This window comes from Nilaparvata lugens, chromosome 1 (assembly GCF_014356525.2).
Source record: "Nilaparvata lugens isolate BPH chromosome 1, ASM1435652v1, whole genome shotgun sequence".
Classification (NCBI taxonomy): Eukaryota; Metazoa; Arthropoda; class Insecta; order Hemiptera; family Delphacidae; genus Nilaparvata; species Nilaparvata lugens.
In genome coordinates, this window is record NC_052504.1 from 68,001,394 (window position 1) to 68,019,485 (window position 18,092).

Sequence of the window (18,092 nt, forward strand, 5' to 3'; positions counted from 1 at the left end):
AACGTATGCATACTTAGATGATGTGACAATATGTGGTAAGAATCAGAAGGAACATGATTTGAATCTCAAAAAATTCTTAGATGCAGTACAAAAATATAATTCTACAATCAATACAAAAAGAAGCAAATATTCACTTACTTCAATAAGCTTGCCTGGCTATAAAATTGAAAATGGAAAATTTCTCCTGACCCTGAACGTCTGAAACCATTGCTCAATCTTCCACCCCCAGATAATAGAAAAGCTCTTGAGCAAACAATTGGAATGTTTGCACACTATTCCAAATGGATATCCAATTATTCAGATAAAGCTAAACGGCTTCTTACAGCAAAGACCTTTCCTTTGACTTCTGAAGCTATAGCTGACTTCAATCAACTCAAAACTGAGATTTCTAAGGCAGTAGTTAGTACAATTGACGACTTTGAACCTTTTGTGGTTGAAACAGATGCATCTGATTTTTCAATTTCAGCTGTCCTATCACAGTGTGGATGTCCAGTAGCATTCTTTTCTCAGAAGCTGAATGATAGTGAGCGTAAACATTCATCCATTGAAAAAGAGGCTTTTGCTATTGTGTGTGCTCTTAAAAAGTGGAGACATTTCTTACTTGGAAGATTCTTCAAAATTATCACTGACCAGCGCTCTGTATCATTCATGTTTGATATGACTCATCAAAATAAAATAAAAAATGAAAAAATACAACGATGGCGATTGGAGATGTCATGCTACAATTATTACGAAATAATTTACAGACCAGGAAAGGACAACCAAGTAGCAGATGCACTTTCCAGAGTGTGTAATGCAACTCAAACCGATAAATTACACTCCCTACACTGTGACTTGTGTCACCCTGGAGTGACCAGAATGATTCATTGGGTAAGAACTCATAATTTACCCTATTCAGTTGAGGATGTCAGAAAAATGACTTCTTCATGTCAAACATGTAATGCCATAAAACCTCAATTTTTCAAGAAATTGAAATCTACTCTCATAAAGGCGACACATCCATTTGAAAGATTAAGCATGGACTTCAAGGGTCCTCTTCCATCAAAAACTAAAAACAAATATTTGTTGACAATAATTGATGAGTACTCTAGGTTTCCGTTTGCATACCCTTGTCCGAATATGAATTCATCAACTGTAATTCAGTGCCTTGTGAACTTGTTTACCACATTTGGTTTACCTTCTTATCTACATACTGACAATGGAACCTCTTTCAAATCCAGAGAGCTGCAGGAATTCCTTCATAATCGAGGAGTAGCCACTTCCATGTCATCACCTAATAACGCACCAGGAAATGGCCAAATCGAACAAGAAAATGGTACAATTTGGTGCACAGTGTCTCTTACATTGAAGCATAGAAATTTGGATGTATCTGATTGGGAATCTGTGCTCCCAGATTCTCTACATTCTATTCGATCCCCATTGTGCATGGTTACTAATGAGACGCCACATGATAGGATGTTCCGACACTATAGACAATCATCTAATGGTATAGCACTTCCAACCTGGCTTGCCCCTTCAAACAAAGTCCTAATGAAAGTACCTATACGAAGAAGTAAATTCGATCCATTGGTCGAGGAGGTGGATATTCTTCAAATCAACCCACAATATGCCAAGGTACGGCTTAGTGATGGAAGAGAGACAACTGTATCATTGAAAAACCTTGCCCCTCGAGAAGAGAGCATTCAAGAAGATAACAATAAAAATCAAGATGATACAAATGCAGGATCAAGCCTTAGTGATCACGCAGAGCCTGAGAACAATCAAGAAAATTATCATGAAAATCAAGATGAAACAAATACAGGATTCCCCCTCAGTGATGAAGAAGAGCCTCCTGATGGCACCCTGCGAAGATCTTATAGAGAGCGCAAAATGACTTCTTATTTGAAAGACTATTCATTGAATTCCTAAAGACGGGGAGAATGTGATGATATTGAATCATCATATGACTAGTGTTTTCTTCTTATGTTTCTGTTATCAGATGTTGAACTATTTATTCTAATTTTGAATCTGTTATGAATTCATTACTGATCAATAAAGCCTAGGATGCAGAGGTTTTTCATTACATATATATTATTTCAACTAGCAAAAAACATATAAATATACACATGTATAAGCACAGATATGCTACTGCTGGATGCAGTATGAGTTATTATGTAATCTTCGGCTGGGTTTACACTAGTGTAGTTTTGACAATGTTTTGGCTAATTTTTATAAAATATATCTTTTATAAAATGTATTAGATCACAGGTATGACATTTTGAATGACAGGTATCACAGGACATGACATTTGATCAATGATTTCATATTATATAGCCTAGATTTCAAATATGTCTTATCAAATTGGCCTCAGGCCTATGTGGGCTTCATCCTTGAATGAAAAGAGAATCTTCTGCCGTTTCACTGTCTCCACACATCATAATCAATATTATACAGTAACTTGGTCAAAAGCATAATTTATTTATAATCTATGTGTTATATTGTTTCAGGTAAAATGAGTGTCCCATTTCTTTCACCTGAGGAAGTAGCAGACATAATGTGAGGTGATTTGTCTGACATAGAAGACTTCAATGATGGCACTGATGACGATGGTGATGAATTGAGGGCGATATCTGAGGAAGATTTACAACAGAAATTACATGAATTTGAAAATTTACAACGGGCAGCAGATGAGGTCAGTGATAATCATACTATCATTCACCATCAGCCTGAAGATGAACATTTGCATCTGGACAATGATATTGGTGATCAGCAACCAAATTCTCCAATTCGAAATGATCCGGTAGATATAGAACTGGAAAATAATGAAGTATTGACAGCAGAAGGAGAGACTGGACCTGCTTACAGTCCACAACCACGAAGGAGGAAAACACGCAAATTTACATATTTAGAAAGTGAATGTGATGTACAGTTAGCATTCTCTAAAGACTTGAAAACCCCAAAACAATATTTTGAAGAATTCATTTATATGCATAATATTGGAAATTTGGTGGCCCAGACTAACCTATATTCTGTACAACAAACCGGTGCAAGCATCAATACAAACCGAGCATAAATTGAACAGTTTCTTGGAATTCACGTGCTATCTTCAATTGTATGTATGTCTTCCTACCGAATGTACTGGGCCAATGAAACAAGATTCTCTCCCATTGCAGATGTTATTTCTAGGAATAGATTTTATAAATTGTGTACATATTTCCATGTATAATTATTATTAAATAATACAGAAAGTCCCTGAAAAGGTTAACATGTTAGCTGCCACCACACTTTTCCTGAATCCTCCAAATCTTAATTTCTCCCAATCGATTCAAAACCTATTGAAATGAATTAGTTATGTACTAAAAAGGAATTCTTTTAGTATTTTTTTGATAAAAAACTGTCAGACTCCTGTGCCCAACATGGCTTGAATGGTCAAATTTCATATAATCATGGGCCATGTCAGGCACATTGGTATAACATCTGTTTCAGCTGTTTCACAGCTTGACCTTGCCTTGTATCAGCTGCTACATAAGAAGATTGATGTTTTCATTCACTGGGGTGCATGTATTCGAGGTTATGTTTTTCTACTCATGTTCACAACATGATTTTTGTGAAGTTCTCAATAACTAGAATTCTCGGTGATATATTTGACAAATATGGATGACACTGATAATGGACGATTTTTCTCTATTTGGCTAGCAGGAAATTGATGAATTAGAAAAAGCATTACCTCGAAGTCATTTTCCATTACAAAATGTACGAGTGATAGTATTTGAAGTGATAGTGATGTAAGTGTTGAAGAAGATGAAACTCTGCAGTTATGTGCCAACAGGAAGAAAAGATATGGTAGAATATTGATAGTGAAGAAGAAGTAGAAACTCCAAGCAATCAGGTACCAACTGGGCATCCTCAAGATCTATAACCAGTATATACTCCTCAGTTTGCTGCATGTAAAGGACACCAAGAGCAGTCAAGTCCTTAAATCGGATCTGTACGGATATAATACAATGAGGAGTCTTGCAATGGATTTTCCACGCTGGAGAAGAAGTAAGAAGAAGGACTCTTTCCCCATTCTAGCCCTTCGCTTGTCTTTCATAATAATTTTTTTGTGTTGAAATATTCTTTTGAGGGGATTTTTTTCTAAATATTACATGATCTAAATCTCATAATAAGCATATATTTTTGTTTCTGTTACATATGAGATTTCCAAGCATGAAGATCATGCCTACAATGTTGAAACTGATGAACCTGTTTACAATCCTAACAAGAAACAAAGAAGCAAGTTCCCTGATAAAAGTTTCTGGAAGGAATATATACCAAGAATTAATAGATAGAAAGTTTAGCTTACACAAGTGTGAGGGGGAAACAAGTGGATGGTGGACATTTGAGGCCAAAATAAAATTCTGAACTCCAGAAGCAGCAACAGTATATCTGTTCCCTTGTAGAAGATACTGATGAAGTTTTATTTAGAACTAGGGAGAAACAGTCAAGAAGAAATAAAAGATTGAAGTTCTTCCTCATTAAAAATTGTAAAATAATTCAATTTTGCAAGGGCTTCTCCAAAGTTACATTGAATATTGCTGATATGTTAATAAAAACTGTCTTGATTAAGCAAAATAATAATAATATTATTCTCCCTGACAAACACGGGCCATCACCAAACCTGGAGTCAAGAAACCAGAGAAAAAGGAGGTTATATGAGAAAGAGCACATAAGTTCTTTCCCCAGAGTACCTCCACATTACTGTTGAAAAGATACTACTTAAGCTATCAATAATGAAGTAAATTTAATTCAATTTGATCTCGAGGCAGTGTGATACTGCTCTCCTCTCAATGCAAAAGCAATTTTTCATAAAAAGAGGTTAGCCATTTATAACCTTAATTTATAATAATGTAGATAGCAAAGCTCTCTGCTACAATGTGGTATGGAGTAGTTGGGGGAAGAGGTTCAAATGATGTTGCCTCATGAGTTTATTCATATTATTTGGAAATATTTCAAATTGGGAAAAATTTTGTTTTGGTCTCTGATACTCTTGTGGAGGTCAAAATAGAAATGCGATCATCACGGCAATGTTTCTATAAATGCTGTCCAGACATTGAATATTGACATTATTGACCATTTCTTTTTCAAACCTGGACACTCCCAAATGGAGTGTGACAGTGTCCACGCCCCAAACATAATGAAGATTTAAATCCATCTGGCTGGTACACGATTGTGAGAATGGCTTCAAGAAATGGGAAATATGATGTGCATGAAATGGGCCAAGAAGAATTCATAGATTTCAAAAAAATAAGAAGATTGATACAGAATGTAACCCAGTGAAGTGGCTCCACATAATCTAGATGCAGTATCAGAAAGCTGAACCAAATATCATATTTTATAAATATAATATTATATAATAATATAATAATAATAATAATATTCTCCCTGACAAACACGGGCCATCACCAAACCTGGAGTCAAGAAACCAGAGAGAAAGGAGGTTATATGAGAAAGAGCACATAAGCTTGGATTAGATATAAATGATTGTGAAATAGACTTTGCTGAAAGAATTGGATCGTTTAAAGCAAACTCAAACAGACCCATTATTGTTGGCTACACTACTTGTAGGTGTAAGGCTGATATTCTCCGTAATAAAACAGCAGCATTGAAAGGCAGTAACATTTTCATAGCCGAGGATTTTCCGAGAGAGGTCCAGGATATAAGGAAAAAGTTGAGAGAGAAAATGATCGCAGCAAGAAAGGAGGGGAAGTATGCGGTAATGAGGTATGACAAGTTGATTATTTTGGAGAAAGAGAAGGGGAAGAGTCGAGGTAAAAGAGAACTGAGCAGCTCACCGCAGAACTCATTTCAAGCGAATAAAAGGCATCAAAAAGTATTGAACTCGGAGGAGTCTGTACAATTATTGAAGCAGGATTCATTGGAAGAGGACAGCATGAGGAAAACACAGTCAAACACTCAATGACTGAATAGAGAAACATTAAATGTCGTATTCTGGAATATTAACGGCCTAAGTAATTTGAATAGAAATCTTTTTTGTTTCTATATTGATATTTTATTTATTTGTGAAACCTGGTCAAGCTTGTCATACTTCCCAATGTCAGGTGAGTGGTCTGATTATATTCCATATTGTATTGGAGCGATCAGGGAAAAAAGCATGGGAAGAGCTAGTGGAGGTATGCTAGCTCTTGTAAATAAAAATAGAAGCCTTCAAAATATCAAGCTACTGATTTCCTGTGAATGGTGGCTTTTCCTATATTTCTGTTTGGATGGATCACCAACTATAATTGGTATGATCTATAGAAGACCTTCTTTTGATTGTGTCGAATTTCTAGATCTCCTGACATCGGACATATTAGATTTGCAGATGGAATACAGCGATAGTAGGATCATTATTAGTGGAGATTTTAATTGCTGAGTAGGCAATAAGAACCAGTTAGAAAAATACATTTTTGAATGTACAAATTTGTATGATATAAGAGAATCACAAGACAGTGTTTCTAATGATAATGGCAATCGCCTCCTTTTGGCAATGGAAGATAATGGATTTATTTTAGTTAATGGAAGAGCACCCAGCGATAGGCAAGGGAAATTTACTTATGTTAGTTCAGTTGGAAAAAGTGTAATTGATCTAGTGTGGTGTAACATGGCTGCAGTGGAAAACATATCTGATCTACAAGTATTGGAATGTGAGACTCTATCAGATCACTTCCCAGTGGTTCTCAAATTGAATAGAATTGAAGCTTCAGCAAAAGCGAATAGGATTGCACCCAATAAAATAAAAAAGATATTGTACAACCCAACTTCAGCCTATTATTTTAACCAGAAAATGATGTTCAGCAACAGATTATCAATAGACTTTTCACAGCCCAAGCAGCATTGAAATCATTTTAACATGTTTTAAAACTGCTTTGAACACTTTTGAAAGCAGTTTGCAATAAGTTTGGTGTTAAAATGGTTCTAACACAACTTTAAAAACAGTTTTCAAACTTGTTTCAGTTGACCCGACTAACAGATTATAAAACTAATATTAACAGCAGTTTTAAAACATTTTAAAATCAGATTTTCAGACAAATTGTAAAACTTACGTTATAATTTGTTTTAAAACTATTTTTTTAAACATATTTCAAAACTTATAATATAATCAGTTTTACAAACTTTTACTTTGCGCAAATGTTTTGAAATGTTTTAAAACTTATCTCACCATCAGTATATATGTCACCATATAACGCCCATTTTAAAAATCCCCCCCTGGCCCCCCTGGTTACCCATTAGATATTTTATCACATAAATTTATTTTTTCCGCGAGCTGAACAAAAAATTCCTTTACCATTTTGCTGTAAAATGTCGATTTTGTAATGCAAAAATCGAGGGGTTCAAATTTTGGAGGTCTGGAGGTTTCCTGTTACTTTCTCTGGGCCCTTGACCGAATCGCGTTGACAGCTTTTCTCCCCAATTGCTCCAATTGGCTGGGAATTTTTCCAGTGAGTCAGTAAATGAGTAGAATTAAGTAGATTTAGGTACTGTATATTTGTAATTGAGTCTTAGTATAACTAGAGTTTCCCAAGACATATTTTTGTTATGTGAAAGATATGTTGTTATGCAAAAATCGTCTACAACGCACTGTCAACGATATAATAGACCTTTTGCGCTAAATCTAGATGTACCTACTTTGAATAAATTTGCCAGATGTTTAAGTTTCCCAAAAAAATCGAAAAATTGTATTTCTGATCAACAATTCGGGTGCAGAAGTGAATTTCCAGCACTTTTTGCCTCTTGCAAAAATCGTCTACATTACACCGTTAACGATATATAGACATATTGTGGTAATTTTAAATGCAGTTAAAAACTTTGTAATAATTTTGGTAGATTTTCAATTTTCCCGAAACAACGTATTTTTGATGACTGATTCGGGTGTAGAAATGGATTTCCAGCACTTTTTGCCTCTTGCAAAAATTGTCTACAGCACACCGTTAACGATATATAGACATTTTGTGGTAATTTTAAATGCAGTAAAAAACTTGGTAGGCCTAATAATTTTGGAAGATTATCAATTTTCCCGAAACAACGGATTTTTGATGACTGATTCGGGTGCAGAAGTGAATTTCCAGCAATTTTTATCTTTTGAAAAATCGTCTACAACGCACCGTTAACGATATTATAGATCATTGCGGTAATTTTAAATGCAGTTAAGGACTTGGTAGCCTAATAATTTTGGCAGATTTTCAATTTTACCGAAAAAACTTATTTTTGATGACTGATTCGGGTGTAGAAATGAATTTCCAGCACTTTTGGCCTCTTGAACAAATTGTCTACAACGCACCGTTAACAATATATAGACATTTTGTGGTAATTTTAAATGCAGTAAAAAACTTGGTAGGCCTAATAATTTTGGGAGATTATCAATTTTCCCGAAACAACGGATTTTTGATGACTGATTCGGGTGCAGAAGTGAATTTCCAGCAATTTTTATCTTTTGAAAAATCGTCTACAACGCACCGTTAACGATATTATAGATCATTGCGGTAATTTTAAATGCAGTTAAGGACTTGGTAGCCTAATAATTTTGGCAGATTTTCAATTTTACCGAAAAAACTTATTTTTGATGACTGATTTGGGTGTAGAAATGAATTTCCAGCACTTTTGGCCTCTTGAACAAATCGTCTACAACGCACCGTTAACAATATATAGACCTTTTGCGGTGATTTTAAATGCAGTTAAAAACTTAGTACCGTAATAATTTTGCAGATTTTCAATTTTCTTGAAACAAGGTATTTTTGATGACTGATTCGGGTGTAGAAATGAATTTCCAGCACTTTTTGCCTCTTGAAAAAATCGTCTACAACGCACCGTTAACAATATATAGACCTTTTGCGGTAATTTTAAATGCAGTTAAAAACTTGGGTACCGTAATAATTTTGCAGATTTTCAATTTTTTTCGAAACAAGGTATTTTTGATGACTGATTCGGGTGTAGAAGTGAATTTCCAGCACTTTTTGTCTCTTGCAAAAATCGTCTACAACGCACCGTTAACAATATATAGACCTTTTGCGGTAATTTTAAATGCAGTTAAAAACTTAGTACCGTAATAATTTTGCAGATTTTCAATTTTCTCGAAACAAGGTATTTTTGATGACTGATTCGGGTGTAGAAGTGAATTTCCAGCACTTTTTGCCTCTTGAAAAAATCGTCTACAACGCACCGTTAACAATATATAGACCTTTTGCGGTAATTTTAAATGCAGTTAAAAACTTGGTAATAATTTTGCAGATTTTCAATTTTCTTGGAACAATGTATTTTTGATGACTTATTCGGGTGTATAAGTGAATTTCTAGTACATTTTGTCCTCTGCGAAAATCCTGTCAACGTGCACAAAAAAACGAAATTGAAACAAGCAATTGCTGCTTGGGAATTTTTTGTTCATTGTTAACGTGCTACTGACGTTTAAATTTTTTTTAATATTGTATTTTATCATTAAAAATTCTGAAAATAATCATGAATGTTTCTGTTCTTATTTTCAATCTTATCCTAGATTTTCAAATGATTCTATCCAAAATTGGAGAAGTTATAGCACTTTTTAAAATTATATCACAGTTTATGGGGAAAATCGTGCAGTATCTGAACTATACACACTTGAACTTTGAATGATTTCAATTCAAATAATAACCACTTCCACTATTTATCGATTCCAACATTATTTCAGTGTCCAGCACAAATGTCTCCCCATAAAAATCATTACCCGCACCTGAAATATCAATTTTTTTCAATAAGATTGTCAATATCATTAATTTTGAAATTCCCACCATCCATAGGCCTAATATGGTATCAAATTAAAATATCAATATAATTATTAGTACTATGAGATGAACGTATCGAAGTTTCAACAATTGATATATCAAACAAACAAATTTCAACTTTTTTCTGGGGCAAACTGGCTTTATTGCATTAAACAATGTAGAAATTAGGACAGTATTTCACGTTTACTTATTTAAAATAAGTAATTTGAATAATGCATTACCAGACAAGTTTGAAAATAATATATAATTATACATAATCGAATATCGATGATATATCGATATTTTCATAGTAGGTTTATCGATAGTTGGTTTATTGATGATGGGAAGGCGGTTGATGGTTCGGCAATGCAACTTATGGATTGTAACGGTTTTTTTTTTATGTCTGTTGTTTTGTGATTTTTGTGAAAGATCCAGTTTAAGGTGAGTCAAGTGATTTTGTTTTATTGATGTACTGTATAATGGAAGAATACATATTATAGTCTTAGATACTTGGACTATATTTAAATGATAAACTTATTCAAAGACTAGGCACATAACCTCAAAGCCTCAGAACATAGCCTAAATGAATTTTATGGCATAATTTTAATAATAATAAAAGTAAGCCTCTTAAATCTATCAGTGCTGGAAATGAACGTTTATCATTCTAGGCAGACACAATCCATTTTAATGGAATAGTGAGCATTATTATAAGATATCTTTTTTTTATACTTCAAATAGTTTTGAATAGTTTATTTGTGTTACCGCCAATATAACTTCGGCAGTTTCCCTCTTATATCTGTCGGTAAGTTGGCTGTGTGTTTTGAATCAACCGCGCTCACCCATGGCCATCTAACATGCCACTGCCATCAGCCGCAATGATATCGCCAAGCCCATTGTAGATGGCACTGCTCTCTCTCTCGGCTTGTTCCACTCCCCACTACTACTTCGCCCGTTTCCGCTTTGTCAAGATGGCTTGTTCTAAAACATGCACTAACGCTACCAATTTTTCCTCCCTTTGAAAGAACTTATAAATGTACGACCTCTTCGCTGCGACATGGGCCCATGTTTTCCCCCCAGCCAGTGCAAGTGATTTCTTATTACAATAATGTGCTACCGCCTACCCGAACGAGAAAACCGCTGTTACAGTCCACTGCGAACCCGCCATCCTTGTACGAGAAGCTTCTTAAAGGTAACGACTTTATTTTGAGCTACTAAGTAACGTGATTTGAAGCCCATTACATTGGCTCTAACACGATTCTGGTCCAACCGAGCCGCATGAAATTATTACGATCGACCTATGGATGAATCTTCAATTATTTTCGCATTCTTCGAATTTCTCAAGGTTGAGGTTAGATGAATCGAATCAGTAGCGTGCAAGCATCGACTATCGAAATATCGATCATTAACCGTCATCAATCATCGAAATATCGACTATCGACTATCGATCTTACTGAAACATCGACCTAGCCTCAAAATTTTGTTTACAAAATTATTTTTTGAACTGTTTTTGAATGTTATTTCGCTGAAATGGCCGAGGTACTCTTGCTCAACAAGCTAAAATATGAATTTGAAATACCAATAAAATTATGCGATTATTATTTGGACTTAAACAAAAAATTTGAAAAATTAGCTGATGATTTTAACAACCTACAACGTGATGAAATGCCTTTAGCTACTTTGACCGAATTCGATAACGTTCAAAAGGAATTTCAAGACACTTTTGATCAAATTAAATTAAAAGAAGAAGTAAATACCTGCACTCCTACTGAATCTAAAGCGTCAAATTTTATCAAGCCGCAATTGTCCATCCCAGTATTCTCTGGAGACATGGAGCAATGGGCTTCCTTTAAAAACGTATTTGAAGCGGCTGTACATAATTGCAAAGACTTTTCAAATGATGAAAAATACTATCTACTTGTATCCTATTTACGTGGAGACGCCTTGTGCTTAGTTCAAAACTTTGCTGACACTGAAAATGCATACAAGCTTGCCTTCGAAAGTTTGCATAACCGATATGACAACAAACGCTATCGAGCTTATGCCTTATACAGCAAAATCACAAACTTTCAGCCGAAGGGCAGTCTTGTTGAAGTACTTAGACATTTTGCCATTGAATTAGGCTCAGCTAAGCAATCACTATTTAATTTGAAATTGAACCATGCTGATTTCTTAATAACAATGATTTGCCTTCAGAAATTGCCTAACGCTGTAAGAGCCAAATTTGAGAATTCTTTGGGCCCTGACGACTTACCTGCTTTTGACCACCTGATGAAATTCATTTCCAACCAAGAAAAATCGCTGGAGGTAACCGCCATCAATGAGGTGAGTGAACAGTTATCTAGTGCTAGTTACACCGCTATACCAACCGCAAAAGTGAAGACTGAAGATCATTCACAAGTAGTAAAACCGCAATTTACTGAAAACAAAAGTGGCAGCAATCTGTGTGTACTATGCAACATTCCTCATCCATTGTACAAATGTGAGCGCTTTAGGAAGGAACCTATCAACAAACGAATGGATATTGTCAAGCAAAACCGCAGATGCTTCGGATGCCTCGGGTCCCACCTCAAAGCCAAATGCAATTCACTGTCCTCTTGTCGTGCATGTAAATCAATCCATCACCATACCCTGCTATGCAAAAATAATGAGAGTTCACAATCCTTTTTAATTGCTGAACGCCGACCAGATCGCTACCCTTCTATCTCTCATAATAGGCCTACCATATCTAGTTACCAACCAGCTTCCACCTCTGGAGGTGCTAGCTGTCGCTCCCCGCCACCAGGATTTGAACCAATGTCAACACAGCGGTTTACCGATGACATACACTCATCACAATATGTAAGTAATTCATGTTGTACCGATTCGAGAATCCCGCAAAACACGGCCAGTCCCTCACGGTCTTCTTCGTCACCTTTTGGCACAGCGCCTGTGACCAATATCTCAACCCCAACCCGCAGTTCATCCACCGGCATGCCGGACACCTTCAGTGGCTGTGCACAAGTGAAAGCTGTACACGCTTCTGCTTTACTGGGCACCGCTATCGTTGCCGTTGTTGATCAATACAACCGATCACAATTACTACGTGCTGTATTGGATTGTGGCTCCATGAGATCGATTATCACTACCCGAGCTGCCCAGCAACTTGGTATCACCATCATGCCCGCACGCATTCAGATTAATGGTATCTCTGAACAAGCGACCGCTGTAAAAGGTACCACTCATTTGACACTGCTATCTCGACCGCAGTTTAACACCTTTCTCCAAACTGAAGCCCTTGTCTTAGAGCAAATAGCTGGTGACCTACCCGCTTTTCCAATCAGCAGTGAGCTCAAAACCTCACTTTCACATTTGGATCTCGCTGACCCTGGTTTTGACCAACCCAATAGGATAGACCTCTTGATCGGAGCTGACATTTATCCTAATGTATTTGTTTCTTCCGCCAATGCTATTATACCAGGAAATCCCACTGCCTTCGCCACTATATTTGGCTATGTTCTGAGTGGAAAGCTAAATATTGAGGACTCGCCTGCTCCGCTTCATCAGATGCAACTTATCTGCACCATGTTTGCCCGCGAAGAACCGCTTGCTGAGGTCATGAACAAGTTTTGGGAGACTGAAGATGTCCAAATAAATGCGAAATTCTTATCAATGATGAAGGCAGATATGTAGTCGCACTCCCCTTCAAGCCTAGCACACCTGTTCTTGTTTCAAACCGCAAGCAAGCTTATTGAAGTCACCTTGGATTATTAAAACGCTTGGAAAATTCTTCGGAACTAAAGAAGAAATACGACAACTTCATGACAGAATATCATGAGCTTGGCCATTTGGAACTTGCCAAATCCGCTTCTGACTATGTGATTCCACACCATGCAGTTTTTAAAAATAAGGACCCCACTCAGAAAATCAGGGTGGTGTTTAATGCTTCCAGCAAGGATACCAATGGGCATTCACTAAATGAGAATTTGTTACCAGGGCCAAAACTGCAGTCCAATATTATTCAAGTATTGACCAAATTCCGCACTTACAAGTACATTGTCCTTTCTGATTGCAAGCAGATGTATCGCCAGATTTTGTTAAGGCCTGAAGACTGCCGTCACCAACATGTTTTTTGGAAACCTAATTATCATGAACCTGCAAAAGAATTTGAACTTAAAACCGTAACCTATGGGCTTACTTCCAGTGCTTATTTAGCGCAACGCACATTGCAACAACTTGTCAAGGATGAAGGAGAAGCATTCCCTCTGGCAAGTAAAGTTTTAACAAGTCAAACTTATGTTGATGACCTGCTGGGAGGAAGTAACAATTTTTCTGAAGCACAAACGCTTATTTCTGAACTGATTGAGTTATTGTCGCTTGGCTCCTTTGAACTTCAGAAATGGAACTCTAATACTCCTGAATTGATCGCTAACTTGCCTGCAGAATTTTTGGAAAATCAAGATTGTATGTTTGATGACAACACTACTGCAAAAGTTCTTGGAATTGTCTACAGCCCGCTCGCGGACAACTTTCGCTATTTCATTTCTCCTTTTAATGGGCAAATCACTAAAAGAACCGTTCTATCATTCATTGCTCGAGTCTACGACCCCCTTGGGTGGCTCACTCCTCTCATAATGCTGTTCAAGCTATTCATGCGCACGCTGTGGTCTCAGCAATTAGCTTGGGACACTGAGGTTCCAGCCTCACTTCGAGCTCATTGGGAGCTGATTACCGCTGAAATTTCCCGTTTGGACAATGTTGTAATCCCGCGTTTACTCACCTGTAACCGCTCTACTACCCGGCTGCTTGGATTCGCCGATGCCTCCGAAAAGGGGTTTGCTGCTTGTATATATATTCATGAAGAGACTGAAAATAGATATGTTAACTGCTGTCTCATAGCCGCCAAAAGTCATGTCGCCCCGCTGAAAACTATGACAATTACACGCCTGGAATTGATGGGTTGTTTGCTGCTTGCTCGTTTACTATCCGCCATCTTACCTACGCTGTCTGAATATGATTTACAAGAAATTCGACTCTAAACCGATTCCAAGACTGCCTTGGATTGGATCAATACACCCACATACAAATTGCAGATTTTTGTTGCCAACAGAGTACAGCAAATTACTCAGTTAACAAAACTTGAGTCATGGCATCACGTTACTTCTGCTAACAACTGTGCAGATATTGCTTCGAGAGGCTTGACTCCCGCTGAAATCGTCTCCTGCCATGATTGGTGGCACACTACCAATGCGTTTCGTTGTCTCGCCACTGACTTTCCCGTGTCCAATCATCTTGTTTCCAACATTGTACCTGAGATGAAAACTAACCCGCTGTACATTCTCGCTACTGTTGAAGAACCAATTGAGAATCGTTTGTATACCGCTATAGAACGTGTATCCAAATTTGGAAAGCTATGTCGTATTTTTGTCTACATACTAAGATTTGTCAACCGCATCAAACCAGCCCGTTATGAATATCGCTGCAAAATAGTCAAACAGATTGAAACCTGTGAAACGCCTGCCTCAATTGACACCACCGCCTGTGAAGCTGAAATAGCTATAAAACTCATTGTTCATGTTGTGCAACGGGATAAATTTCAGAAGGAAATAACAGAGTTGAAAGCTGAAAAATGTCCTAAGCATCTACTAAGGTTGCAACCGTACATTGATGATTACGATTTGATATGCTTATCTGGTCGTCTTGAGCACGCTCCGATTTCTAGTGAAGCTAGAAATCCATTATTGCTGCCGAAAAATGAGCATGTATCCTCACTCATCATTCGACACATACATCTTCAAAATTGTCATGCCAGTCCCCGCACCACACAAGCAGCTGTTTGCCAACAGTATTGGATAATCTCTGCCCGCAATCAAGTTCGCCGCATAATACATCAATGTGTCATTTGTAACCGCTTTTGCCGCACCAACCTACAGCAACATATGGCCCCGCTACCTGCTGAACGAGTCACCGCCAATAGACCATTCAATTTAACTGGCTTGGACTTTGCTGGTCCTTTCTCATGCAAAACATCTTTATTGAAACGCACACAAACAACAAAAGGTTATCTGTGCATATTTGTATGTTTGACCACCAAAGCTACTCATCTAGAGTTCCTGTCCTCGATGTCTGTCAACAACTTCATCGCCGCTCTACACCGATTTATTGCCCGCAGAGGTGCGCCGCACACTCTGTTTTCAGACAACGCTAAGACTTTCACATCCGCCGCAAGAAAAATGTATGAGTTAGAAAAACTCTTGAAGACGATGCCCTCTGAAGTGAAGTGCTTTCTGTCTAACTACGGCATAAACTGGAAGTTCATTCCCCCTTATGCTCCGCATCAAGGAGGCATATGGGAAGCTGCCGTCAAATCCGCCAAAACACTGCTACACCGCTGTATTGGGGACACAGCTCTTACATACGAAGAGTATGACACCATTTTCGTTAGAATTGAAAGTATTCTAAATAGTCGACCGCTTACAGAATTGTCCTCTGAACCTGCTGAAGCTGCCTCTGTGCTCACTCCCGGGCACTTCCTAATTGGTAGACCTCTTACCGCACCACCGCAACCCATAGAGACGAAGGAACTATTGGTCGCACGCCGCTGGAGACTTACAAACCAAATGACCCAATATTTCTGGAATCGCTGGTCCAAGGAGTACCTATGCACCTTGATCAATCGCACAAAATGGAAAACCGCTGAAAGAAACTTGCAACTTAACGATTTGGTCATAATCAAATCTGTCAACACCTCTCCTCTCAGCTGGCCGTTAGGCAGGATTATTGCGCTACACCCTGGTAAAGATGGACTAGTACGTGTAGTCACTATCAAATGCGCATCTGGGAACATTGTTCGAGACATACGCAAAGTTCACCGCATCATTTGAAACCTTCTACAAGTTACCGCACACACCGCATGAAGACTGCCTCGCTCACATCCGTGAGGATTGTTATTGTCTACACCGCTGCTGCTGTCTACACCGCCGTTACTGTCTACACCGCCGTTCCTGTCTACACTGCTGTTTCTGTCTACACCGCTGCTCCTAGCTACACCACTGTTCCTGTCTGTGCCACCTTTCTGGTCATTTGTGCAACGCTCTCACTGTGTATTGTCACCGACCCGCTGGAGATTGTTTCCACCGCTATGAAAAACTGTTCGTTTTTGAGGGGGGGGTATGTTACCGCCAATATAACTTCGGCAGTTTCCCTCTTATATCTGTCGGTAAGTTGGCTGTGTGTTTTGAATCAACCGCGCTCACCCATGGCCATCTAACATGCCACTGCCATCAGCCGCAATGATATCGCCAAGCCCATTGTAGATGGCACTGCTCTCTCTCTCGGCTTGTTCCACTCCCCACTACTACTTCGCCCGTTTCCGCTTTGTCAAGATGGCTTGTTCTAAAACGTGCACTAACGCTACCAATTTTTCCTCCCTTTGAAAGAACTTATAAATGTACGACCTCTTCGCTGCGACATGGGCCCATGTTTTCCCCCCAGCCAGTGCAAGTGATTTCTTATTACAATAACGTGCTACCGCCTACCCGAACGAGAAAACCGCTGTTACAGTCCACTGCGAACCCGCCATCCTTGTACGAGAAGCTTCTTAAAGGTAACGACTTTATTTTGAGCTACTAAGTAACGTGATTTGAAGCCCATTACATTGGCTCTAACAATTTGAATTGAATTAGCCTACTAGATATCATTTAATTGCTTTCTATTGGAATTTATTCAGTTGTTTGCTAGTGCTGCCGGCTTTATTCAGACTTTTTCAACAAGCAAGTGATTCATTTATTTATATTATTAGCTCTATTTCTTATTCACATTTAGAAAAACTACAGTTGTAGTCCTCACATTTTAGCAATTTATATTTTATATAATAAGAGAGAGTGTGACTGTGTTTGCAACATGTGTGTTTTTTCAATTTTCCAGTCAAGAAATATTGTTTGAAATATGTTTAATTATAAGTAAACTTTTATTCTATTTCTGAAAGGAGCTGTGGTGATAAAATTTTCCAACACAGAAGAAAAAGACATGGAAGCAGTAATCAAAGACTGGCTGAAGTCTTCTAAAATTCGGTTTACCAGCAAAGAGAAATCGAAGTACGGTAAGTCTCAATTTTTAATTTTTTAAAACAGAATATAAAGTCAAACAATTTTTTTCTATGGGTGATGCCCACATAAGCTCTAGGCTTGTGCTAATCATTAATAGTTAGTAATTATACAGAGTGAGTCATATGTATGGGAATCTTTCAATAAATTAGAGACTGTTGTTGATATAATACTGTAGCTTTCAGGATATGTTACTGGTCAAATACTCTAACTCTTGACGTATGGTAAAACTGAATTTCAACCCCTTCATAAGGGGTTG

The 18,092-nt window shown here is 37.6% G+C and overlaps 3 protein-coding genes across 3 annotated transcripts; all 3 read left to right on the forward strand.

Moving 5' to 3' along the window:
• Positions 1 to 12,722: 12,722 nt before the first annotated feature.
• LOC120353473 lies at positions 12,723 to 13,421 on the forward strand. Its single transcript, XM_039437282.1, has one exon. It carries the CDS (start codon positions 12,723 to 12,725, stop codon positions 13,419 to 13,421), a length of 699 nt encoding a protein of 232 aa, XP_039293216.1.
• A 128-nt stretch (positions 13,422 to 13,549) lies between these two features.
• LOC120353501 lies at positions 13,550 to 14,767 on the forward strand. The gene has a single exon (XM_039437387.1). The coding sequence runs from the start codon at positions 13,550 to 13,552 to the stop codon at positions 14,765 to 14,767; it is 1,218 nt and encodes a 405-aa protein (XP_039293321.1).
• Positions 14,768 to 15,043: 276 nt separating this feature from the next.
• LOC120353534 lies at positions 15,044 to 16,612 on the forward strand. The gene has a single exon (XM_039437484.1). The coding sequence runs from the start codon at positions 15,044 to 15,046 to the stop codon at positions 16,610 to 16,612; it is 1,569 nt and encodes a 522-aa protein (XP_039293418.1).
• Positions 16,613 to 18,092: the final 1,480 nt, after the last annotated feature.